This window comes from Ailuropoda melanoleuca, chromosome 16 (assembly GCF_002007445.2).
Source record: "Ailuropoda melanoleuca isolate Jingjing chromosome 16, ASM200744v2, whole genome shotgun sequence".
Classification (NCBI taxonomy): Eukaryota; Metazoa; Chordata; class Mammalia; order Carnivora; family Ursidae; genus Ailuropoda; species Ailuropoda melanoleuca.
Genome location: NC_048233.1, coordinates 90,910,646 through 90,934,779, shown reverse-complemented (window position 1 = coordinate 90,934,779; position 24,134 = coordinate 90,910,646). Strand labels below are relative to the sequence as shown.

At 56.4% G+C, this 24,134-nt stretch overlaps 1 protein-coding gene across 1 annotated transcript in view; it reads right to left on the bottom strand.

The window, feature by feature from the left end:
* DEAF1 (DEAF1 transcription factor) overlaps positions 1-24,134 on the bottom strand; it is a 24,741-nt gene continuing 607 nt past the window's right edge. The window contains exons 2-13 of the mRNA XM_034644863.1: positions 23,641-23,680; positions 22,236-22,348; positions 20,319-20,448; positions 19,878-20,024; positions 19,166-19,305; positions 18,525-18,590; positions 14,717-14,843; positions 13,965-14,093; positions 13,400-13,528; positions 11,585-11,832; positions 3,906-3,995; positions 1-445 (exon numbers count right to left, since the gene is read on the bottom strand). Of these exons, the coding sequence (XP_034500754.1) occupies positions 341-445; positions 3,906-3,995; positions 11,585-11,832; positions 13,400-13,528; positions 13,965-14,093; positions 14,717-14,843; positions 18,525-18,590; positions 19,166-19,305; positions 19,878-20,024; positions 20,319-20,448; positions 22,236-22,348; positions 23,641-23,680 (1,464 nt within the window). The 3' untranslated portion in view covers positions 1-340. The remainder of the gene's footprint in view (positions 446-3,905; positions 3,996-11,584; positions 11,833-13,399; positions 13,529-13,964; positions 14,094-14,716; positions 14,844-18,524; positions 18,591-19,165; positions 19,306-19,877; positions 20,025-20,318; positions 20,449-22,235; positions 22,349-23,640; positions 23,681-24,134) is intronic.

Genomic DNA, 24,134 nt, shown 5'->3' with positions numbered 1-24,134 from the left:
TCCCGGGGGGCAGGGAGGTCAACTTTATTGACAGACACATGTTATGTACACGTGTGTTACCACACACGTCACACCTGTGGGTAAGACTGGACACTCGCGATCCAGGGGATAAAAAAGAGCACCGTGAGAAGGCGCCGAGGGCCCGGGGCCTGCGTCCACCAGCCGCTGCCCCGACCTCCCTCAGGGCTTCTGGGCGGCAGGAGCTCACTTTCAAGGGCGCAGGTCACTTAAAGTCTGTTAACAACTTGACCAGCAAGTGTTTTCACCTTCTCCTCAATGTCCCCCAAAGTCCCTGACCCACGGCAGCCCCGCGGCACCATGGAGGGGGGACCCAGGGACCTCACACGGTGACCTTCTCCATCACGCTGTCAGTGACGTGGACTTCGTCCGCCTGGACAGTGACGGCTGCCGACTGACCGCACAGGTGCTGGTGGTCCTTCCAGTCCTGAAAGGAGAGCACACCGGTGCCACGTTACCCCAAGTGGCCACCTCACTGTGCAGTGGGGAGCAGGACCTGGGGCAGGGGCCTCCACCCAATGTGCGGTCCTGTGAGAGCTGCGTACCCGACCCGCTGGCGGTCTCTGCTCTCGGCCCAGCCTTGCCCGCCCTCACATTTAAGGGACCAGCTCGCATGGCAAACTACCGGGACGAGGCTTCAACACAGCGAGACCCGGAACCATATCTACACCCTGACCCCTCCTACCTTCCAGAGATACACACAAAAGAAATATTCGTATGTGCAAGGAAATATTTACACCTGGTGCTGTTGCCCACAATGTTATTTGCAATCCCAAAAGTAAAGAAAAGTTGGAGTCAGCCACGCGTCCACAGAAGGTTTGGTGGCTATGGCTCAGGGATGATTGGGGACAGGGTGGGTACGTTGGGCGAGATGTCAGCTCCTCCCCATGCCCCATGAGGGGACAGACACTGCTTACAGCCTGTTTGCAGGTGGAAACGGAGGTGAGCCCCGGCGAGGCCAGGGCCCGTGTCCAGGCCACGTGGAGCCACCCTTCCATCCGCCCGGACCGGGTTCTGCGGGAGGCTTGGCGGCCGGGGCCAATGAGGGACGCGTTAGTCAGCACAGAGTAACCCCAGACACAAGGTAAGCGTTGGATCAGACAAGGATGCAGCACGAATGCATATAGTGCACACTCGGAGGAGACGAGTGCACCCGGACGCTAACGGGGGGCTTCCGGGACGGCAGGACTCCAGCGGACTATCTTTGTGCTGTCCTATGTGTTCTAAACTTTCTACGAGAAGTGTGCCCTATTTTAACAATAAAACAGGAACCTGAAATTACCTAAAATAAACTTTGTAAATCTACGCGGTGTGTGACCCATCACAGGCCGGCTTCAATTCCACAGCATCTCACACCCACGACAGTTAACACAGGTCATGGCGGCAAACGGGACAGTGGGAATCATAAATGTCTTAAGAGAAAACACTGGCAAAAGTTCTGAGACCCAACACCCACAGCGTGATCTGCATTAAACACATTTGCCCTGCAAACAACAGCCATGAGCAAGTAAACGGACAAGTCACGGGCTGGGAGGAAGTGTTTGGAGTCATGGATCTGATGAAGGACCCGTGTCCAGATGTACACAGAGCCCCCCGTGCTCAGCAAGAGAAACAACCCAACTCACACATGGGCAAAATATTTACACAGACCTTTCCCCAAAAAGGACGCACATCTGCCTACCCAGCGTGGGAGAAGATCCTTGGTATGACTGGCCACTAGCGGAGTGTGGATTAACGAGCGCTGGGGCGCCGCTGGGCGCTGGCGCGGATAGCCGCGGTCCGCTGCACCGCGCCAAGTGTGGGAAGTTTGTAAAACGCACAGGCACTTGGGAAAGCAGTTGGGAATTTTCTCAGCAAAGTGAACACAAATTTATAGACGACCCGGCAAGCCTTCACCACCGTATCCAACGAGACATATGGAAAGGTGCCCACCCGAGAAGGTGGACCAGAGTGTGCATGAACCCCAAGGACTCATGCCGTCAGCTCAGGGACAGGGAAGCGGTGAGGCACGCACCTTGCAACGGATGAGCCGGAAAAACACACAGAGCCGAGAAGCCAGATGCCAAGACCACACAGCACAGGACTCCTGGTACTGAGCTGCCCACGGAAGGCAAGTAGATTCGTGGGGGGCCAAGGGGGTCTTTCTGGGGTGATGGACAGTTCTAAAATGGAATTCTGCTGTTTGCACAAGTATGATGTACATTTTGAAAAATCCCTGCATTGGGCCCTGAAAGCCGGTGAATGCTGTGGTGTGGCCATTACACCCCCACGAAGGTGCGCCCCCCATGCGGGGTGCAGGAAGGACGCAGTCTGGGGGCTAGAATCCACAAGGGTCCCGCCCAGGTCCACCCGGCAGCACCAACCCCCTTGCACCTGTTCTCAGGGGCACAGAGAATTGGAGGGGCCCTTCTGGCCAGACTGCAGGTCCCGAGGTCAGCATTTAAGCCAGATTACGAGGGGCTCAGGCTTCCATCTTCTCCCTCACACCCTGTCCAGAGTTCATTTGGGGTCCAACATGGGAAGTACGGTTTTCTAAATTAATTTTATATCAATTTATAAGTAAAAGCAGAGCGTGTCGTTATCAACACCACATGTCACAGGACACAGTTAACAATCCACAGAAACGGGTATCTCCGTGAATAAGATCGTACCTCAAATCTAACCTCCCTGTTCAGACAGAGGTCCCAAGACCCCCGTTTACACTCAGACAAAACCCGATCTACAAGAATTCCATCGAGAAATAAACCCACGGCCCCTCCTGTGCCGGCTCCCGTCAGGGCCGATGGCGGAGACAAGCCCGGAGCCCCACCACCCTCCTGGCCCCCGCCATCCGGGCCCTTGCTCCTGCTCAGCCCTGAGCACAGGCTGCTACCCCAAAGTGCCCAGAAACCACCGTGGTGCCCTTTCCTCAGTGCAAAAGTCTGCTGACACCACTTCAGAGAAATGCAGACTTCTGATCCCATCTTCCAAATCTCTAGCACCGACGGACGGACAGACGGACGGGCCAGGGACAGACCGGCCAGGGGCTAAGAGCGAACCTGGGAGCCAGGTCTTGCCCCCCACACATGCAGCTACAGGCCACCAAGCCCTTGGTGGCAAAATGCTCTCGCACACTGTCCGGGGGAGCAGGCAGGTCTCCGGGGGTCCCGTGGGATGTGAGAACAGGCCCTTCCTCCCCGTGCCGCCCCCTCCTCATGAAGCCCCCAGGCATCTGCAGACCCGGGTGGAGTGTGCTGCACTGGGCAGCGCCCTGCGGATCAAACCCAGCCCTCCCCGCCCAGCGTCTGCCGCACCGGCCACAGAAGCTGGGGACAGAGGAGAGCTCCACAAAGCCACCAAGGGGCGAGCGCCCTGGCTGGGCACAGTGCAGTCGGCACGCCCACGTCTGATGAAGGCAGCAGGAAGCCGACATAACGGCTCTACTTGCCACTGTTCATCCACACAACACACAGACTTCTTAGCTCTGCTGAGTTACATCAACACAAAGAGAGAATTACACCCTGGGGGCCGCAGCACCGCTCAGCTCCTTGCTCCGAGTCCAGGCGGCAAGAGTTACAAACACCTGACCCCACAACTGCTACTCGAGAAATGTCGGCTAACCGCAGAAGCAGAGACATACGGGAAGGGCCACGCCGGCTTCTGTGACCCACGCCCAAGTGCCCGGGGCTGGGAAGCACGGACTGTGACAGCTTTGCCATGGGTGGCGTCTTCAGGACCTTCGTGGAGCCTGTGGACACCGGGAGGAGGCCACTGCCCAGGCAAACAGACCGTGGCTGGGGCAGGCAGGGGCCGGGCCTTCTGGAAGGAGCCCAGTACAGACTCTCTGAGGAGGAGCAGGCAGGGGGCGGCGCAGGGGACGGGGACAGGCGAGGCGGCGGAGGACGCACCTTGCGCTGGCAGAAGGTCGAGCAGTAGTTCACTTTGTGGCAGCCGGTGCACTCGCTCAGGGCCTCCCGGCCACAGTTGACACAGGACTGCTGCAAGAAGGACACAGGCCGGTCAGTGTCGTGGGGACGCCTCCCCTCTGACACATGTCCCCGCCCCCAGTGACACCCAGATGCACATTCCCATCACCCCCACAGCCAGCTCCTTCTCTCTGCCTAAGAGGGTCTGCACTCCTCGCCCGCGAGAGATACGGACATGCAACGTGGGGTCTTTTCCAAAGTCCGAGGAATTTCATTTGTGCCAAGTAAGCAGAGAAAGCCCAACCCAGGAGCGATCAAGCTCTCAGTCACTGATAACATTTCCCACACCTGGGGACACACGGGCTGCACCTGAGCGGTCGGGAGCACATTGCTGGCCTCTGTCACCAGCTGCCACACGCTCCCCAGCCTGTGCCGCCCCACCAGCCCGGCCGGTCTCGATGGTCCACAGAAACACATGCTTTGTGGGCTCTCCCCCTCAATTCCACGGCTGGAGCTTTCTCTCTGCACTAACTGAGGACGTCACACAGCTAAGTGACCTATCCATGTTGATCGTAGTGGTGTGGCCAGCGCAGGTGCCATGTGGCCATGGGCTCCCCCGCCAACTCTACGGCATGGAGACAAGTGCCAGGCACCGGCCGGGGCACCGGGTCTGTACAAGCCAGAGAGCACGAGAACGTCCCAGCAACACTGACAGCAGGTGAGGGCCGGTGTGCACGCGACAGGGGTCAGGGTGTGAGCGGCACCCACGTAAGTCAGACACGCCTCTTCACACCCAGAGCCCCGGCTCTGTGTGGATGAGCAGACCGCAGCCAGCCTCCTGCAGGGTTCTGTTCCGAACTTCAGCTCCCTTCATCGCAAGACGTTATATTCACCAGGTCTAACATTTCTCCACTCATAAAACCACCCCCAATGTGCACTCACTTCCAGAAACGCGAGCGTTGGCTGGAATCCGAAGTGCTCGTTTAGTTTGCCCCCTGCCTCTATAAGACCAAATACATAAAGAAAAGAAAGAAAACACCATCTATAACCACGTACAGAAATCTCTCCAGGGAGAGCAAAGGCTTCCCAGAGTTCGCTGCACCGAGTGGAAGCAGAGATGCAGCTGGGCGTGCGGCCCTTGCAGAGCAGAGGCTCGGTGGGCGGGTGACTGCGCACACAGAGTGCACACCTGGGGGAGCCCTCGTCACTGCCCTCGGGGGAGGCTCCAAGCTGGAGGAGGCAGGGGGCTCCGAGGCCTCTTGCGGGATGTCTGTCCCTGTGGGCGAGAGAGCACGCGCTCCCCTGGACCTGCCGTGTCTGTGCTCCGAGCGCCTAGCAGTGTGGGTGGGAGGCAGTGACTCTGAACTGAGTCCAAACGTCACAACGAACGGACGGAAAGGGGCTGGTGCCTCAACCACACGGGAGCACCTTCAGCCCCTCAGCCTTCCCAGCACACACTGCGGGAAACTGATTTTAACCAGAAATCACACTGTGGCTGGCACTAGAGTCAGGCATCTCAGCTTCACGTACAGAGACAGACGGACGAGTACAGAAATACCGAGAGCAGTCTGTACACGCGGGTCGTGAGTACACACGGCTCCGTCTGTCGGCTCAGGGGCCCAGAAGCTACGACGCCCCAGTGGCGAGGAGCACACCGGCCCCCGGAACTTGGTTCCCCGGACCATCCTCCAGTGAAGGAACCGGGGCTCTTGGAGAAAAGGCTGATTCCAGGGCTGGGGCAGGAGATGCCAAGCTGGGTCCGGGGGGTCGTCCAGCGCCAGAAAGCGCACCGAGGGGAGGATGCCAAAGGGAACCAGGAGCCAAGCGAGAGCTCCCAATGGGCAAAGGCACAAAAATGTGAGCAAAGTAAGGAATGCAGGTCTAGGGTACAACCCAGAATATAAAACACGTGTAACAAGCTCATCCCAAGACAAACAAACAAATGGATGGAAAACAAATCTCTGATGTAGAATTCCAAAAATAAACCCGGATTCTGCACACAGCCCCCGCCGTGCCCCCCCAGGAGGGGGACGGGACCCACCCCCTCCCCAGGCTGTACTAGCACAGTGACTCCGTGTGCAAAGGGGAAAGTCACTTGTATGGAGGAGAACCCTCTGAGGGTACACACTGCCTGTGACCTGCCCCCCAAATGCCTGTGTGAGCCTTTGGGTATCGGGGCCCTTCAGGGTTAGATCAGGTCCTGAGGATGGGGCCCCTGAGGGACTAATGCCCTGAAGACACCAGAGAGCACTGTGTGCCCAGTGTGAGCGCACAGGGAGAATCTGGGGTCTGCCGCCTGGAGGAGGCCCCTCCTGGACCCCACCCCGGGACCCTGCGGGCACCCCAATTGAACCCTAGCCCAGGTGACTGTCCGTGCCCCAGGTGCCCACGTGTGTCCCTCCTCCGTCGGTGCACTTCTGTGCCTTGCTATACTTAGCTCTTAAAAACTAAGGACGACCAGCACGAGGCAAAGGAACGGCGAAGCGGCCAGGAGGGAGCACCACCCCAGCCAGGGCCCAAGGCCACAGGCCGGCTCCGGCGGGACACTGTGCCCTCGACAGGGAAGGGCATCTGGTCTTCTGCCCTGTTTAATCTCTGCTGAGCTAATTACACACACAAATGCAAACGACTCATGACGAAAACTGCAAAAATCTGAATCGTCTCAGCTGGGCTAAATTTGATTTTTTTCTCTTTGTAATTCCAAACAAAATGTCAAAGCAGGCAGTCCTAGGCCTTCCCTCCCTCTGCTGCAAACACCTGCATTCTCGCTCAGGGAGCCCACGAGGCAGGTTCACCCATCTCTTCCTGACTCCCACGGCCTTCATTCGTGTCTTGTCCCCCGACCCCCCAGTACTCCTGGGGGGATACTTTGGGAGGGGTTCTACCAGGGTCTTTCCAAACAGCCAGTAGTGTTTGCTTTTCCAACCCTGGATGTGTTCCCACGAAGCAGTCACACCAAAGGACCCCCTGTGATGACACGGACACTTGTGCTCTCCATGGGCAGAAGCTCTGGGAAGGGAGATCTGTTTTCACACTGGCCAATGTCAAACACTCCTATCACAGCAAGTCCCGCAACAAAGAGACACTTAGTGGTCTCCACACGTAAAAGCCTAGACAGCCCATGTTCCCGCCCACCCCTCCTCCCACCTCATGGACCTCTGCCCCCAGCTTCTTGTGGCTGGGGACACATGCTCTGGGCCTCCCCATCCACACACTGCTCCAGTGGGGTCCTTCCCGCCCTTCTGAACCCCTCCAGGCCCCCATAAGGTCCCTGAGAGCAGGCTCTCCATGGGGTCATGAGGATGTGAGGCCCCCTCACTTCACAAGATCCCAGTGTCCAGGCGTGGCCATCACAAGGCCACAGAGGTCAGACTTGTTGTCCCCCGTGTGCAGAACTGGGGTCTGCAACTACACATGACGTCACCAGACTACCCACAGGGCAGGGCTCCATGTGTCTGGGCTGTGCGGTGCCCCCACCTGGCCTCCCCCATCAGGTACTCAGCTCTCCACAAAATTATTTAAGAATGCCACGTCCTGTCTATGGCTCGACAGAAAAGACAGACACACCTGTCACAAGTCCAGCCGATTTCGCAGGCACAGGATGCTGACAGGTGATGGATGTGCTCAATGGGGAAGACACAGGCCCAGACACGGCCCTCCTACCCAAATGCTTAGCGTTCCTCCATGTGATGGGATTTTAAGGATAAAGGCATTTCGTGTCCATTTCTTTCTTGAAAATACACATAAAATTACAAATAAAATCCAAAGCCCCACCTTGTGAGGGTGAAGACCTCAGCAATCCAGCCACGGACAAGAGACTGGCCCCCGTGTCATGGATGTTTCATAACAGGAATTCAGCTTCTGGACCCTTTGAGTGTGAATCGAGAATGCTCTTGCACGTGAGACTAAGACACGCGCAGGCCCCTGTGCCAAGCGCCACACCCCTGAACGTTGCCACGACCCCCGGCGTGGCGGAAACTACCTTCGCTGTGACTCTGTGTGCTTTCATGTCCATCCCATTTGGAGAATTCTTACCAAGGGGAGGAAATACGTCTACGTCACCTACAAGTTCTAGTCTGTGAAAGAAAGCCCACATAAATGAGTGATGGAAAATCTCAAACTAGAACATTTTCTCTGCGCATTTCTTCACCAGCATGAAGCTGAGATTTCTGTGTGGCTGGTGCCACCTGAACCGGTCTGACAGGAGCTCTGTGTTCACAGGGAAGGGGACCCGGCGCCCCTAGCCGGGGGCAAAGGGGGGAGCACGCAGGGCACAGGGTGTCCCCAAACACCAGGTCTCTGCTGCACAGAACTGTCCTGTGCCAACCATTGGGGTGGGGCCCCGACCAGGTCCCTGGCTGGCGGGCCGCAGTCCAGTGACCATTCCAAGTAAGAACACAAATGTCTGTTTCCCAATCTATGCTTCTGCATACAATTGGAATTAGCAAAACACAGACATTCCTTCCCTTTCACTCCCTAGACGCTGCTCGGGCAGCTGTGCAGAGACACGCTCTCCTTCCCAGAAGGACGCTGCTGGACAGCTGGAAGGACCAGACGTGGAGCCGGCAGCTGCCCCGTGTGCACCCTGGGCCCCAGGACACGGGGGAGGATGCCACGGCTTTCCTTCGCAGCTCAGATTCCCTCCCCACCCTTTAAAATGATCCCCCAGATCCCCTGTGACTCTGGCGGAAAGAGACCAGCAACACCCATTCAGCCACCTGAGCGGTACCTGCAGCCTTAATAGGGACCCAATGAATGATGGTAACTTTACCTTTTACAATCACATTGACTTTTTAAAAGTCCTTTTTTTTTTTTTTTTTTTTTTTTTTAAGTAGGCTCCATGCAAGTGGAACACAGGGCTTCAACTCATGACCCTGAGATCAAGACCTGAGCTGAGATCAAGAGTCAGATGCGTAAGTGAGTGAACTACCCAGGTGCCCCTAAAAGTACTTTCCAAAGCAAACACAAATAACCAATTTAAGAATGGCAGAGGGCCCGAGGAGACGCGGCTCCACCGCAGACATGATGGTGGTCAAGCAGCTGAGCGTCATCGAGTCCCCGAGGAGACACCCGCACACCCACCGGGTGGCGGCAGCCTCACCATCCGCACGACAATACCAAGCATTCAACAGACTCAACAGACAAAGAAATGGGGCATTAAAAATAGTTACAAAAACAGTGACTGAAAATCTTCCAAACTGAATCAAAACCAACATGAAGCCCCAAGCTTAACCAGGTTAACTGGGCCTCTTTATTTTTCATATTCTGTTGCCTTGACAGGTCTCCCTGAGGCCTTCTGGACACAGACGGTCTGCCCCTCCTCGGGTAAGCCCGCTCCTGGAGACCGAACCACCTGACCGTAGGAGCGCCTTTCACCAGTGAGCCATCTGTTCCAGAGCCCACATGCCCACCTCCCCTCCACGGGCTCACTCACACTACGGTGTCCCTGCCCAACTCAGCCAGGGACAGCCCCTGGGCCCCCGAGCCCTCTGGCCAACCCTAAGCCTGCCCACCCGGCCGTTCCTCCCCACAGAAGCCACTTGCCCACATCTCCCTCTGCCGCCCAACACAGCCAGGTGCTTCCCGGTGTGGCTGAGTCTGGTCCGGCGTGGCTCCTGCTTCTAGGGAGCTGTGAGCTCTCATTTCTTCATCCTGATGACCATCCCACCTCTGCATGGCCAACCACACTTCACGAACACCAACGCCAGTGCCCCAAACACATCAGCACACGCGGCCCATCGCAGCCACACTGCTCAACACCAAAGACAAACACGAGTTCCGCAAGCAGCCAGAGGGAGACGTGCCCTGTGGAAGAGGTCAAGGGTCCCGCTGCAGGACGCAGGGATGGCATCTTCAAAGAGCGGGGGACAACGGACGCTGACAGCACTCCATCTGTGCTTCAGAAGGGAAGGGGGCACGGCAGCGACGCCACACACACACGAGGCACACTGTGTGCTGAGAAATGCTGCAGGCGGAGGCGCAGGGCCCTGCGGCGCCAAGAGCACCCGCAGCCGCCAAGCAGTGGGCGCCGCACACGTGGAGCGCACATGGAGCGCATGCGGCCGTGAAAGCATCTCGGGGGGCGCTTGGGCATCACTATGGCGCCTCTGACTGAAACGGGATTCGGTCTGACCCCAACACGCTAAGAAATCTAGAAAACTGTCAAACATTAGAGAACCTAGCAATCATTATCTTTGGGTAAAAAGATTAAGTTTTTCTTTTTTTGCTTTTCTCCTTTCTATAAAATTCAGAATTGATATGTATTAGTTTAAAGTTATAGTTTTTTAAAAAATATTTTAAATTTATCTGCTTCTTCAGAAGAAGCAACATTTTTCTTCCTTGGAAAAAACTCATACATTAAGAAATCATTTAAAGAATTAGGAACCCACGGGCACCTGGGTGGCTCAGTCGGTGAAGTGTCTGCCTTCGGCTCAGCTCAGGGTCCCGGGGTCCTGGGATCGAGCCCCACATGGGGCTCCCTGCTCAGCGGGAAGCCTGCCTCTCCCTCTCCCTCTGCCGCTCCCCCTGCTTGTGCTCACCCTCTGTCAAATAAATAAATAAAATCTTAAAAAAAAAACCACCCGGCTGGTGTGCTCCCAGCCTCCGCCCTGTCCCTGCTCAGCGCCCGAGCGAGCCAGCAGAGCAGCTCCGCACTCCCCGGACCAGATCGTACTCCACTGCGCACAGACCGCCCCCGGGGGAGCCACTCCGACAGGCTGGGGTTGGGCCCACCTGTGCCCACGGTCAAGGGAAGACTGGCCTTCAGCAATGTAAAGGCTGGTAAGAAAAGCCCAAGGGGGGGCGCCTGGGTGGCACAGCGGTTGGGCATCTGCCTTCGGCTCAGGGCGTGATCCCGGCGTTATGGGATCGAGCCCCACATCAGGCTCTTCTGCTGTGAGCCTGCTTCTTCCTCTCCTACTCCCCCTGCTTGTGTTCCCTCTCTCGCTGGCTGTCTCTCTCTCTGTCGAATAAATAAATAAAATCTTTAAAAAAAAAAAAAAAAAAAAAAAAAAAAAAAAAAAGAAAAGCCCAAGGGGCTGAGCCCTTTCTGTGCTGCAGCGATCAGCTGCCGTGGGAACGCGCTCAGCCCCAAGGCTCTGCGAACCCTTAAGCCATGCCTGGAATCCTACTTCTAAAGAACGTGCTGGAAGCTGGAAGGGAAATGCCCCCAACAGCGGTGGACAGGGAGGAGGTCTCTGTGGGGCACCGAGACATAGGCAGAGGGTCTGGGACAGGGAGTGGGGTGGTAACAGGGAAGACGCACAACTGCCCACCAGCTACCTCAAAGACGGTCCAGAGGAGGCCTCTCCAAACCCAAGAGAACCCAAGACATGGTTTCACCTCATGCCGATAGTCTGAAAGTATATGCAACGTCTGTGACAGGTAAGTGTCCAAAAAACAAGTGTCCATGGGCCGCTGTGGGGCACCTTTTCCCTTTTGAAATAAACCAGTCCTATTTACAAGAGCACAAAATCCTGAGCTGTGAGAGCATTCAGCATTCTATGAGAAAAGCTGAATCTGTAAATAATTCTCCAGTCTCGCTTTTCCAGAAAGGTGGGGAATATAAGCCAGTGTAGACAGCGTACGGCGGGCCCCCAGAACCAGCAGAAGGCATGGGGTGGGCAGCCACAGACCGGGGATTCCGCTCAGCCTGCCGTTACCTCTTTTCGCTCCGTCTCTGCCTGGACTCTGGCTTGGGCCGCAGCGGCTTCTCGGTAGGAGCTGGCCTGCTTGGCTTGCTCGAACAGCGTCTTCAGCTGCTGTGCCGTATTGAGCAAGGAGTTGACCATCTCTTCCAGGTACAGCCAGCTCCGCTGTTCCGACATCTCCAGCCCGTTGACCACTGCAGGAGACACGGCTTTGGTGGGGGTGGAGGGTGGGACCGCCAAGGCCGGCAGAGAGGTCAACACTAGAATGGCCAGAAAGCAAAATAAAACAAGTAATCAATACACTTCCTCCATTAAAACTTCTCATCAAATGTTGAGAAGTGTGGGGGCAAGTGACCCTCAGGCATAAAACCCACACACCTCCCACTAAAACACTCTGGAAGGTGGGGAGATATGGCTACATTCTCAGCGCCGCACCTGGACGTCCCTCATGCCGCCATCCACAAACACCTGCAGAGGCCCAACTCTGCGCATACGGGGCGGAAGCCAGATGCTCCCAGACGACAGAGACCACGACAAAGCGTGCCCTGTGCAGGATGACCATGAAGCAGTGGACGGCGTGGGGACAAGGACAGCCTGAGCAAGCAATCTGCTTACACGGCGTGAACACACGAGACAGAAGCCCCAGGGCGCCCTGGCTCTGTCTCTGCTCATGTCGAGTCCTCCCTGACATCTGTGACCACACACACGGTCCTCATTAGGGGGGACGCGACATCAGGCTTCTCAAGGAGGGAGGACGACACTACAAAGACGGAAAGGAGGAAACTGGGAGGACCCTGTGGTTTGGATGGGAACTGGACCCTCGACACGCATGCCAGGATTGGGGACCCGTGTGCACACGTCCCACCTGTCCGCTGGGAGGGCCCGTGGGCAGGGACACCGCCAGAGCGGTGAGCACTCAGCTTTCCAGGACAAAAGCCCCCAACATGCGGGAGGCATGGACAGGGAGGTAGGGGGAGGAACTAATGAAGCAAGCGCTCGCGAACGAGAAGGTAGCGTGTCTGCAGCGCTAGGATGAGTTTCCATGTGGCCACATCATCTCTAAAGGCTAAAACGTAGGGGCGCCTGGGTGGCACAGCGGTTAAGCGTCTGCCTTCGGCTCAGGGCGTGATCCTGGCGTTATGGGATCGAGCCCCACATCAGGCTCCTCTGCTGTGAGCCTGCTTCTTCCTCTCCCACTCCCCCTGCTTGTGTTTCCTCTTTCGCTGGCTGTCTCTATCTCTGTCAAATAAATAAATAAAATCTTTAAAAAAAATAAATAAAATAAAGGCTAAAATGTAAAAAACACACCCACCTGCCAGCTGGGATCACGAAGCCCCCTTGAAAACAGAGTACTGACACGGCAACGTGTCCAAAACGTGTGGCTAAGTGAGACATCAAAGCCAAAACACACGTGCGGCATGATATCATGATTAGGTTTTGGACCCGGAGCGATGCCAGCACTGGTCCTTCCACGTTTCGTGGACACTGAGCGCTCCGTGCCGGCCCTGGAGACGCCGGCCGACTGTAGGGAGCGCGCGCCCTCGCGGGCAGGATGGAGGAAGAGCACAGCCTCCCTCTGCAAATCCCGGCAGCAGCTCCGGTCTCCACGGGGCCGTCTGCCACCACACTGCACGGGGACGACCAGGTGGGCAAAGCTCTCATCGCAGCGCGTTCACAGACACGGGCAGTGGATCAGACTCCACCAGCCCCCAGTCTAGCGTGTCAATAGGAAAAACCCAAATAAAACCTACTTCACTTAAAAATTCTGTCCTAATGAGCAACTCTGAGGATACCAGCCTGCAAGTGCGGGAACTTCCTCAAACCAACCTATTTTGGGATGAGATGTTGGCAACGCGGCTTCTGGAAATGGTGCGATCTGACAGCTGTCCTGGTAGCCCGGATAGTGGGGCTCCGGATGGCCAACTCTGCACGGGGGCTGCACACCTGCCTCTTGTACTGTCGGGGACAAAAGGGACAAGACAGCCTGCTGACCTGGCTGTGGCTGCAGATCGAACACCTCCAAGCGTTTCCAGCTGCACCGCCCCCGGGGGGAGTCGGGATGGCGGAGATGCTGGGGTACACCGGGCGACATGAAGTTCAGTACAAACGTTAGTCTCAGCCACGTCTCTCCATACCTTCTGGCCGTGGCTCCGGGAGGACCTACCAGCACACTGTGGTCCCAGGGGCTTGTACTGCGTGGCTGGTCGAGAGCAGGGGTCGGCAAACTCTAAGCACTTTCTGCGGCACCAATCAACCTGCACCCCTGCAGGCCCGCCCGGCGTCCTCCCGCACCCGCCAATCCAAAGCCCCTGCTCCTGGCTGCCGCCACCGCGCCCCAGGTCAACAGGGGTGACACGTGCAGCCCGCGGGGCAGGTGCTGAGGACAACTCACCGGTGGCTCCTCCGAAGACATCGCCCTGGGCTGGGCTCTCTGAGATGACAGCGGTGGCCTCCACGGTGGACGCCCGGTCAAAGGTCAGCGCGCCCGAGGGAGTGATCTGTCCTGAGGGGGTCACGGTGACTGGAAAAGCAGAAGCACTTTTTACCACCCGGCTCGCCCACAGCACAGGTCAAAGCCCGGGCCGGCACACACCCCAAACACCTGTGCAAGGGCCGGAAGAGACCAGGGACCCTCTGCACCTCGGAGGGGACCCACTCTCTGCGACACCCTGCTCACATCTGAACGGCCTCGTCGGGAAACAAACCGTAAAGCGTAAACCCGCGGCACTCTGCTCCCCCGTCGCCTGGCGCTGCCCGACTCCCCCAGCGTGCGCTGCGGGGCCGCCGCTGCAAGTGCGAGGCCACAGCCTCCGCGGGCACCCAGCACAGGTGCTAACTGCTGATGCGCTGTCCCCCGGGGCAGCCTTGCCCCACTCTGTAAACCCCTGCTGCCCATTCTGTGCTTCAAACACAGACTCTCCCTCCATCCTCCCATCTGCGAGACAACTGGGACAGTGCTCACGCGGATGCCCCGCCAAGGAGGAGCTGCTCTGGGTTCGTTTCATTAGGAATACGTGTGGGCACACGCAAAGGGGTCCACGGAGATAAGGGAGCCCCCCGAGGGTGTCCCCTACGCTGAACAGCGAGACAAGCCCCAGGGGTCGGAGGTCAGAGGTGCCGCGGCTCCGCCTCACTCAAACTCACAGGCGGTGGCAGCTGTGGCGGGAAGCAGCGTGATGTTCTTGGGGGGCTCCTTCTTCACGGGGGTTGTGGGCAGCTCGTTCTCCTTCTTGCGCCTTTTGTAGGGGACAAAGAGCCTGACCGGACCGCTCTGTGGGAAGAGGCACAGTGAGGGGAGGACGGAGCTGCCCCACGCCCCACTGCGATGCAGCCACCCGCCTGCCTCCCTCCTCCACCAGGGGCAGAGCGAGGCTCATCATGGCGGAAGGTGCGAAGACCAACCTCTCTTCAGGCCCCAAATTCCTTACAATGACAGAAAATGCTTTTTAAAAGAATGTGTGAATAACACTGTTGGAACACAAGAAAAAGCAACATCAACATACGGAATTTTTAGGAACTGCAAGGGGACAGAAAGCAAACGGGGACTAACTTAAGGAGAAAGAGCGCCCTGCCCGAAAGAAGAGAACATTCCAGCAGGAAGAAGGCCCTGTGGTCACCAACTACAGGGGACCTCAACACACCAGCAACCACAGAAGAGACGGTGACGAGCACGGAGCAGATCCACAAGGCACAGTGGGGACTGACGGCTGCAGACCCCGAGGGCCAGACCATCTCGCTGGACGTCCCCATGCTCGGGGGGCGTGAGACCCTTGGGAACCAACGCAGGCTCACAGCTGCGGGCCCCTCCATGCAATTTTTCATTTGGGTGTTCTGTTTTTCAATTCTAGAATTTCCAGCTGGTTCCTTTCTGAAATTTCTGTCTCCTTAGGGGATTCCCCACGTGTGGAGACACAGCCATCTTCCCTTCTGCTCTGCACAGAGCACACATGGAGGCCGGGCCCCCAGCGGCTGTTTCTGCAGTCGGCAGCAACCAAGCGTAAATGCGGTCACGGGGGCCCCTGACCTGAGGGGTCCAGGGGCTCGCTCCCTCTGCCATGTGTGCGCACAGCACTGCCGCCTGCCGCCCAAGGGCTCTGCCTGTGAGAAACCGGTTTCTGGGGCCAAAGCCCCCGCCTGTCTGTGGTGTTCGGTGGTGGCCATCTGAGCAACTGAGACCTCTTCCGTGGATTCTTCAGATGGGTGCCCTCAGGTCTGTGAACTCAGGGCACCGGGAGGGCCTGCCAAAGCGACATCTCGGCCGGGTCTGCCGCGCGTTTTCTGCAGGGTGGCTTACAACTTTTTGTTGGAAGACAGACATTTTAGGTGACGTACTCTAGCAACACTGAGACTGACTCCTTCTCTGCAGGGCTTCCTGCCGCTGCTCATGGGCCTAGTGACCTGGCTACACCCGGCAGAGTCCCACCGGGGGAGTCCCACCAGCGAGTCCCACATGGTGGAGTCCCGCCCGGCAGGGGCGCTGTGCTGCTTCCAGCTGGCTGCTCTCCTGCTCCAGCAACACCCGAGGCATAAACTGCTCCACTGTCTGATTCCAGTCGCACTAGGGCTCCTTAGTGGGGAGTTTTTGAGACAAATCTTTGAGGTCTGTTCTTATCCCAGGACTCTTCTGAGCTGCGGTTTTCCCTGGTTCTCTGGTTTAGCCTGGTGCTCTCATGCGCTGCCAGCCTGTCTTCATGGCTCGTGTCCATACAGCACTGCTCCGGAGCTGGGGGCAGGAACGGTCCTCGCATCTATCAGAGCAACAGCCCTGCTTTAGCGGCAGGGCTCTGGGTAGGGGCAGAGCCTCTGGTCTCAGCCTGCCTCCTGTGGCATGGACCTCCACACTGGGAGCAGGCTGGGGCATGGATGCTGGGGCACGGTATTCCTGCCCTGCCACGCCCAGGTGGAGCCTCCACCTTCTGAGAGAGGCTGGGTGCAGGAAGGGCACCCCGGATATCTCGGTCACGCATGCCCAAAATTTAGTTTCTGCAACTCAGAGCCAGGGCCGGGCATGGGAAATGCTGCTGTGCTGCCAGTCCCAGTGCTGAGGGGACAGGGAGTGGGTCTCCCTCCACATAGAGCTGGAAGGAGGCAGGAGTGAACAGGTGCACAGGGGTCTTCACACTACAGTCCCTGAAGTGGAAGCTAGAGTGTTAGAACATGCAAGTCTGTTTCACCAAGTTTTAGTTTATGGATCGTGCCTTTGGCTTCACGTCTGAGAAACCCTAGGACATGAAGTTCTCCTGTTTTCTTCCATGAATGTGACTCCTAGGTTTTGGATAAATCTGGACCTGTGATCCATTTTGAAGTCATTTGTATATAAGGCGCCAGGCTGAGGCCAAGGTGCGTCTCTAGGCCCACGGCCGTCCAGCTGTGCCAGCAGCTCGCGCATGAGTGCACACGGGGCCTCCTGCCTCACCGACACCGCACGTCTTCACGACAGCAGCTGCGGAACGGGGCTTAGCTGGCGTGTGCTGCACTTCTCAAATTTTAGTCGTTTTTTCAAAATTGCTTCGGCTGTGCTATTTCCTTTCCCTTTCCATACACGTTTTAAAGTCAGCTTGTTTAAAGCTCCACAGAACCCCGCTGGGATTATGATAGGAACCACGTGAAGCCTACAGAACACCGTGGGAAGAAACGGCGCCTTCCGGCCCCGTCCTCCACCCCACAGCCCTGGCGCATCTGTCCCAGGTCTTCCCCCATTTCTCTCTACGGCATTTTCTAGGTTTCCGTGTACAGATTCAGTACATGCTCTGTCAGATTTATGTGTATTTCAGCATTCTGGAGCAACTGCAAATAATTCTACCAAGTATTCTAAACTTGCAGATGGAATGAATTCCCGTAGCTCTTTTTCTCTCTACAAGATCCCCGAGAATCTCACTACTAGTTTCTCCAGGCGAACTTTAAAGTCATTTAATTTTCACAAAAATATCCCATTGTTGATTCCACTAGAATCACATTTAGTCTATACATCTAGACAATTTTAGAATATTTAGTTTTTCCACCCAAGAACATGATGTCTCTCCAATTAAATGGTCTTTTATATCTTCTAATAACCAGATAAGTAATCAAAATAAAATCAGGAAATCTCGGGGCGCCTGGGGGGCACAGCGGTTTAAGCATCTGCCTTCGGCTCAGGGCGTGATCCCGGCGTTCTGGGATCGAGCCCCACATCAGGCTCCTCCACTATGAGCCTGCTTCTTCCTCTCCCACTCCCCCTGCTTGTGTTCCCTCTCTCGCTGGCTGTCTCTATCTCTGTCAAATAAATAAATAAAATCTTTAAAAAAAAAAAATCAGGAAATCTCATTAAGCAGCTTTTAAAATTTGAAAATATTTTAAACAAGAATGCAACGCTAAGGAAGGCTGAATACTGGGATGTTCATACGTTACAAATCAGTACTACGTTTTTGAAAGCTATACAGCAAGATATGTTAAAATCAATGAAAAAGTTATTCTTTTTGAAACTGTTAAGGATTTAGGATAAAGGAATGTTTCAAAAGACATTACAAACTCCTTATAATAATTTCAATGTAGTATTTTTATGAAATAATGTTAAAAATATGTAGAATATAAAACAACATGTATATACTTCTTATAACCATAAAAAGAAAGCTGTGTCTGGTTTTGGGGTTACGATGGTGACGTTACAGGAGCCTTCTGTTGTTCAGACAAGTCCCCTTCAACATGCTTTGACCACCGTGCGGGGCCAGCCTCGTGCATCACCCGAGGCATCAGAGTAATGTCTGAAAAGCAGAATTTGAGTGAGAAACTGGTAACAACCCCTAGCTAAGCTGTGGGGCACCAGGGACACAGGGACACACAGCCCTAGAGCTGCGTGCACGGCAGGAGGAGGACAGGACAGGGCACAGGAGCAGGGAGCTGAGGGTGGGAAGTGCCCGTGAGCAAACAGAGCCGCTGAGCGAGCCTGGCGGCCGGTCACTTCCTGGTGACTCACCAAGGTCATGTCATCACAGCACGCGGCACAGGTGCAAGAGGCAGCATGAGGGTTTAGGATCCCGTCCTGAAATTCAGAGAGTCCCGTGGTGCGTGAGAAAGCCGGCCTTCCGTGTGAACCATCAGTGCTAGAGGAGGGCACCTAGCTCTGCCACTAAGGAGTTAACACTCTGTCACTTCCAGAAACTTCTCTCCCCCACACTTCTATTCAAGGCCATTATCGGTGGCAGGATCCACCACTTCCCCTCCAGGAGGTGAAAAGATTCTACAGGCATTATTTCTTGGTCAACACCCAAAGCACTACATTGGAAAGAGCAGTTAGAAGCCCTCTCCTCGTGTGATGAGTAAACTGAGGCAGAGGGAAGTTAGGCTTCTGAAAAGGGCACGCTCCTGAGTCGGAGCTCCTGTGTTGCCTCACGTGCTCCCAACAATACCATCACCGTCTTGTGTGAAACACCGGCAAAAGCAGGCTGGGGCCTAGCCCAGGGCCACACATCCACGGGGTAAAGGACCCACAGGCGTCTGCGTGACTGTGTTCTGTGGCCCCGCCACAGGGCGCAGAGGCCCAGGGAAGCCCCACAGCCTAGGCCTTGGGAGACACTCCTGTTACATCTTCAAGCTTCCTGCTAAGACCCAGGGCACCTGAATGAGGCACTGCAATGGCCTGCCCGCGTAGCGAATGCTTCTCTTCCAGTCCTTACTGCTGGCTCTTCCTGCCATGGCTTCAAACTCAGTCGGACTGTACCAGTTCTCCCCCTGTTTAATGCATCGGCCCCGGCCTCCTGAAATGACACACAGGACCAGCAGAGTGAAGGCACTGCTTGCCACAGCAGCCCCGCTGGCTGACAGTGGCCAGGTCCCCCTCCTCTCCTTCCCTGCCTCCCACCTCGCTCCTCCACAGGTGCTCCGCAAGCACCTGGGCCTGCGTGATCTCACCCCCTCCCATGGACAGCCCCCCCCCCCCCCCCCCCANAGGCCACGCCTGCCTACTTTAGCTCTCTGTTCACCATCCACAGGCACCACAAGCCCAACACGGGCTCCCGTGGAGCTCAAGACATCTGTCCCACTCCCAGAATGGGGGTGGGTCCCCATTGCCTACAGGTCCCCAGGCTGACCCGGGAACTTAGGGAGTGCATTCCAGGCCTGCATCTCCCCTCACTTTCCCTCCTCCACTGGTCACTATGTCTTCTCAATGAGTCCCCACCACACCCTCAGCTCTAGTGCCCAGGGGCTGCAACCCCAGCCTGTTTCACTAGCACCCGTGTCTTTGCGGCCCACTGGGCCTGCGCACGGTGGGGTTGCCAGAGGCTGGGCACGTCTGCACCCCGGGCAGCGGGGCCCTGCGCCACCTCACCTGAGCCCAGCCTGCTCTTGAACAGCGTGCCGCTGATGTTCCGGCAGCGCACGGGCAGCTCGCTGTCGTACACTGAGGGGTCCCAGTTGTATTTGGTTCCGCCTCTTTCTTGACCGGGAGCCGCAGGACTTGGAGGACACTGAGGGCCTTGGGCAAAGGAAGCATTTTGAAAATAAGAGACACGGGACATGCCCAGCATAACTGGTAAGTACAAGCACCTCCTGGACTCTAACGGTGGGTTCTCCCACTACCACCCCAACGTGGCAGTCCCCTTCCACCCTGGGCAGCAACTTCTCAGCCTGGAAAATCCCACTTTCTCTACTCAAACAATAATATTTCCATTGCAAGTTTACCACAAAACTAAATAAGCCAATCCCAGAGTGAACTCCGCAAGCGCTCGGCTGCACTCTTTCAGGAAAGCCTGAGCAGAACGGGCAGCACCTGGCGTAAGCGGAGCAGCTGGCCCCTTCAGCCCGGCCGTCTCCACAATGCTCCCGTCCGTGTGCACGACAATCAGCGTGGCCTTCTCAGTGTTCAGGCTGTCCCCGATCTGCAGCGCCGTCCTGCCAGACTGGAAGAAAGAACGTCTCAGACAGCAGCTGCAGGGCCTGTCGCCTGGTCCTTGCTAACCATACCAACAAGGGCACCCGACCGGGCTTCCAGGGCCTCTCTCAAAGACGCCCCTAGGGGCGCCCGGGTGGCTCAGTCGTTAAGCGTCTGCCATCAGCTCAGGGCATGATCCTGGCGTTATGGGATCGAGTCCCGCATCAGGCTCCTACGCTGCGAGCCTGCTTCCTCCTCTCCCACTCCCCCTGCTTGTGTTTCCTCTCTCTCTGTCAAATAAATAAATAAAATCTTAAAAAAAAAAAAAAGACACCCCTAAAACACCTAAACACAGAGCCGAGAGCAAGAAAGACAATGCTCTGTCTGCAGGCCGTGAGCGAATGCTCACAATCACCTGCCGAAGTGAACGAATCAACACGTCCCACAGATACACCCTGGAAACAGGAAGTGCCCTCACGTCTATCTGAGCAGCCTCTGCAAGTTCACAGGTTTCTAGGGAGGGTTGGGAGACCAAGTCCACAGTTACAGCCGGGGTCTGGGGCAGGACTCCCTTCTCATGCCCGTGCCCCACGCACAGCTCTACCGATGGCCACCAGACACCAGGCCCTCCCCAACTGCACTGCTCACATACGTGCCCACGGTGGCCAGCGGCTACTGTGACAGCATCTACATCCTCTGGGCCGGTCTGGCCTCGCCCTGCAAACTGCCCTGCTCCCTGGGTGATCAGATGCCCCTCTCCTGCCCTCACTGACCCTAGGCGCACACCTCACAGGGCTCTGGTAAACAAACTCTCAAGGCTTTGCCCAGACAGCCCTGGGGTAGACGACACTCACTCCAAGCAGCCTGTTCAAACCCAACATCTTGGGGTGCTCTGATGTTTTCATGGTGAGAACAGAACCCACGAAGCAAAGTGAAAAGACCTGTCCTTACATCTGAAAATCAAATCAGGGGAAGTGAATACCAGCTCATCGAGGAGTCGAGGGACCTCCACCCCATGAGCACGCGCGGGAGCACACACACACCTGCATACACACCCAGGCCTGGGCGCAGACACCTGGAGGGTCATTGCCTCTGTAAGCGTGTCAACGCTGCTCGTGTCTGATCGTGAAAACACGCAACTCTCTACTGGAAAAAGGGAATATTTTGTGTCCATTTAAGAATCACAAAAATATCTTCCTTATCAAGGCCAATGAGAATATACAGATATTTGAGACCCAGCTCCTTGTCAGTTTCCCACAGGATCACTAAGTCTGCAGGTCTCCCTGTCCTCAGAGCCTGCTGCCAGCATCGCACCCAGGGGGCTGCACCCTAGCTCCCTGACCCTCTGGCTCCAGTCCCTTCTAGAAAAGGGGACAAACCAGAATCTGCTGCTGGGAAGGACAGACTAGTTGGAAGCACGAAATTATCACCTTGGCTATCAACTCGTATGCATTCTGACACCCTAAGAAATAAACCAAGTTTCTGAAACCTGTAGTCTGCTAGTATAAGTAATAGCGTGAGTTTTCTGTTTGTTGCCATGCCAACGATAGTAACTTTACTTCCCAGGCTATAGTGTCCCAACTGTGTGATCAAGGCTAGAAAGAAACCATAGCTAATAGCTGTGGCAAAGCTCCAGGAGAGTCTCCCATTGTGCGGTCATCTGGCAAGCACTGGGAGACAAGAGCACAGCCTGAGGGCAGAGCACAGCCACACTCCTCGGGGCACCCAGGGAACCCAGAGCAGGCCTCTGGGGCAGTCAGGCTTAGGAAAGATGTGCTCTGGGGTCTGGGGAAAAGTGCTCGCAGGGCAGCTTACCAGAACGTGTCCTGAGAGGGAGGCGGCATTCGCCACGGACGTGGTGAAGACGTTGTCTGCGGAGGCGCCCACGTTGGCCACGGTCACCGTGGTCACCTCTGCAACACAGGAGCCTGACTCAGCACACCGTCAGAGCTGGGGGCCTCCCACACGGGCCCCGAAAACAGCGTCTCTTCATCAGGCATCTGCACTTCCAACCAAGGGACTCTCAACATTTGTACACTAAGTGCTCACTCAACACTTCTAGATCAGAGCCTAGGTGACCTGGGTCTCAGAAAAAGGGAGAGGAAAGGCTCCCGGCGTTAGAGGCTTTCACTTGCGGTGAAAACCCGCCCCCGCCGCGCTCCCACTAAGCCACCCCTGGGCTTCTTGCCTCCTTCTAGGAGAAAATCACACACCAAGGCTCCGCGTATCCTGTGATCATCCTGTGATCAGACACCGGCTGTGTCACAAACACACAGTTCCCTCCCTTCCCGGCCCCCTTCTCCAGGTCAGCACAGGGAAGGCTCAGGTCCCTTGGTCGTCCTTCTCCTCCACCTCCCCCTCTCCTGCTCGCTGCCTGCTGCTGAGGCTTTCCTTCCTGCTCTGGGGCTGGCTCATACAGCACTCTAGAGCCCCGAGCCTGGGGCAGCCTCTGGCACAGGGGAAGTGCTCCACAAACACTGGTGAAAGAGTCCTGCATATTCCATTAAGCCAGTGCCCCCCAAACGGCACTGAAGCACCTGTCCCCCATCTGTGTCCTCCCCTAGGCCACACCTCAGGAGTGCCGAGGAAATTCCTGCCTGAACACAATGGACTCAGCCAAGCAGCTGTCTGCCCAGAGGAGGCAACACGTCCCGCTGAGTTACTTCCACCTGGAAATTACCTGACCTCAGGAACTTGTAAGAGAAAAGTTGTAGTGCTTTCCTGTATGCAAAAACACAACTATAAAATTTTGCAGGAAAAACAACTCATTTCTCTGAGGCTGTGATGAATGGTATCACATTTCTTTTCTGCATTCAGAAAAAACATATGCAAAAAGCACAAAAAACTGAAGAAAAACTTCATGGTCCAAAATCCCAACGTTAAACCAGTTTAGCAACAAGAAGCAAAGGCTCTAACAGCCACAAAGCCTTCTCCCCTCGTTTGTGAGGACCCCACGCAGACCACGCACACCAGCGGCACTGGGGCAAGCAGGACCTGGCCTGCACCTGAGGGCCGACTGAACACCTGGAGTGACCAGGACCACCAGGACCCAGGAGGCTGCTGGCCAGTCCCCAAACCTGGGAGGCTCCTTAGGGGAAAGTGCAACAACACGATGACATCTGCCAGGGTTCCCACACACAACTCTAAGTCCTCGGAGGCCTCCAGGGCCACTGGGGAGCTCCCTGTTAGGACGGGGCGCAACACCTAGGAAAGCCTCTACCATCTTCGGGGTGGCAGTCTGGGGAGACAGACCAGGAGGTCTGGGGGACAGACCAGGAGGGCAATCTGAGGAGTCAAAGCACGATGCTGACCTCTGCTCCCAAGCTGGGTGAGCACCGTCTTGCTCCCCAGCTCTCAGGTCACCCCTGAACTGGCCCTTAGGATTCCAGGTGACCTGACACACCCACCCTCAGGCTCCACCGGGGCAGGATCCATGTCTGATCCCCACGCCCCTACTCCCCCAGCCCCCAGGGTCACGAGCACCAGGGAGAGATAGAGAGGACAGCAGGGCAAGAGGCAGGTGTCAAGAAGTTTCTGGAAGGAGCGCAGAGTGCTTCCCTGGGGGGAACGGGGCTGGAGCAAGGTAAAGAGGTCTGGGAAGCATGTGCGGTAACTGTGCCCGCTGGGCAGGGCCAGGCTGGCGCCATGCGCAGGCGTGCAGGAACGTCGGGGCACACGAGGGAGGTGTGAGGCCTGCAGGAGGCATGTGTTCAG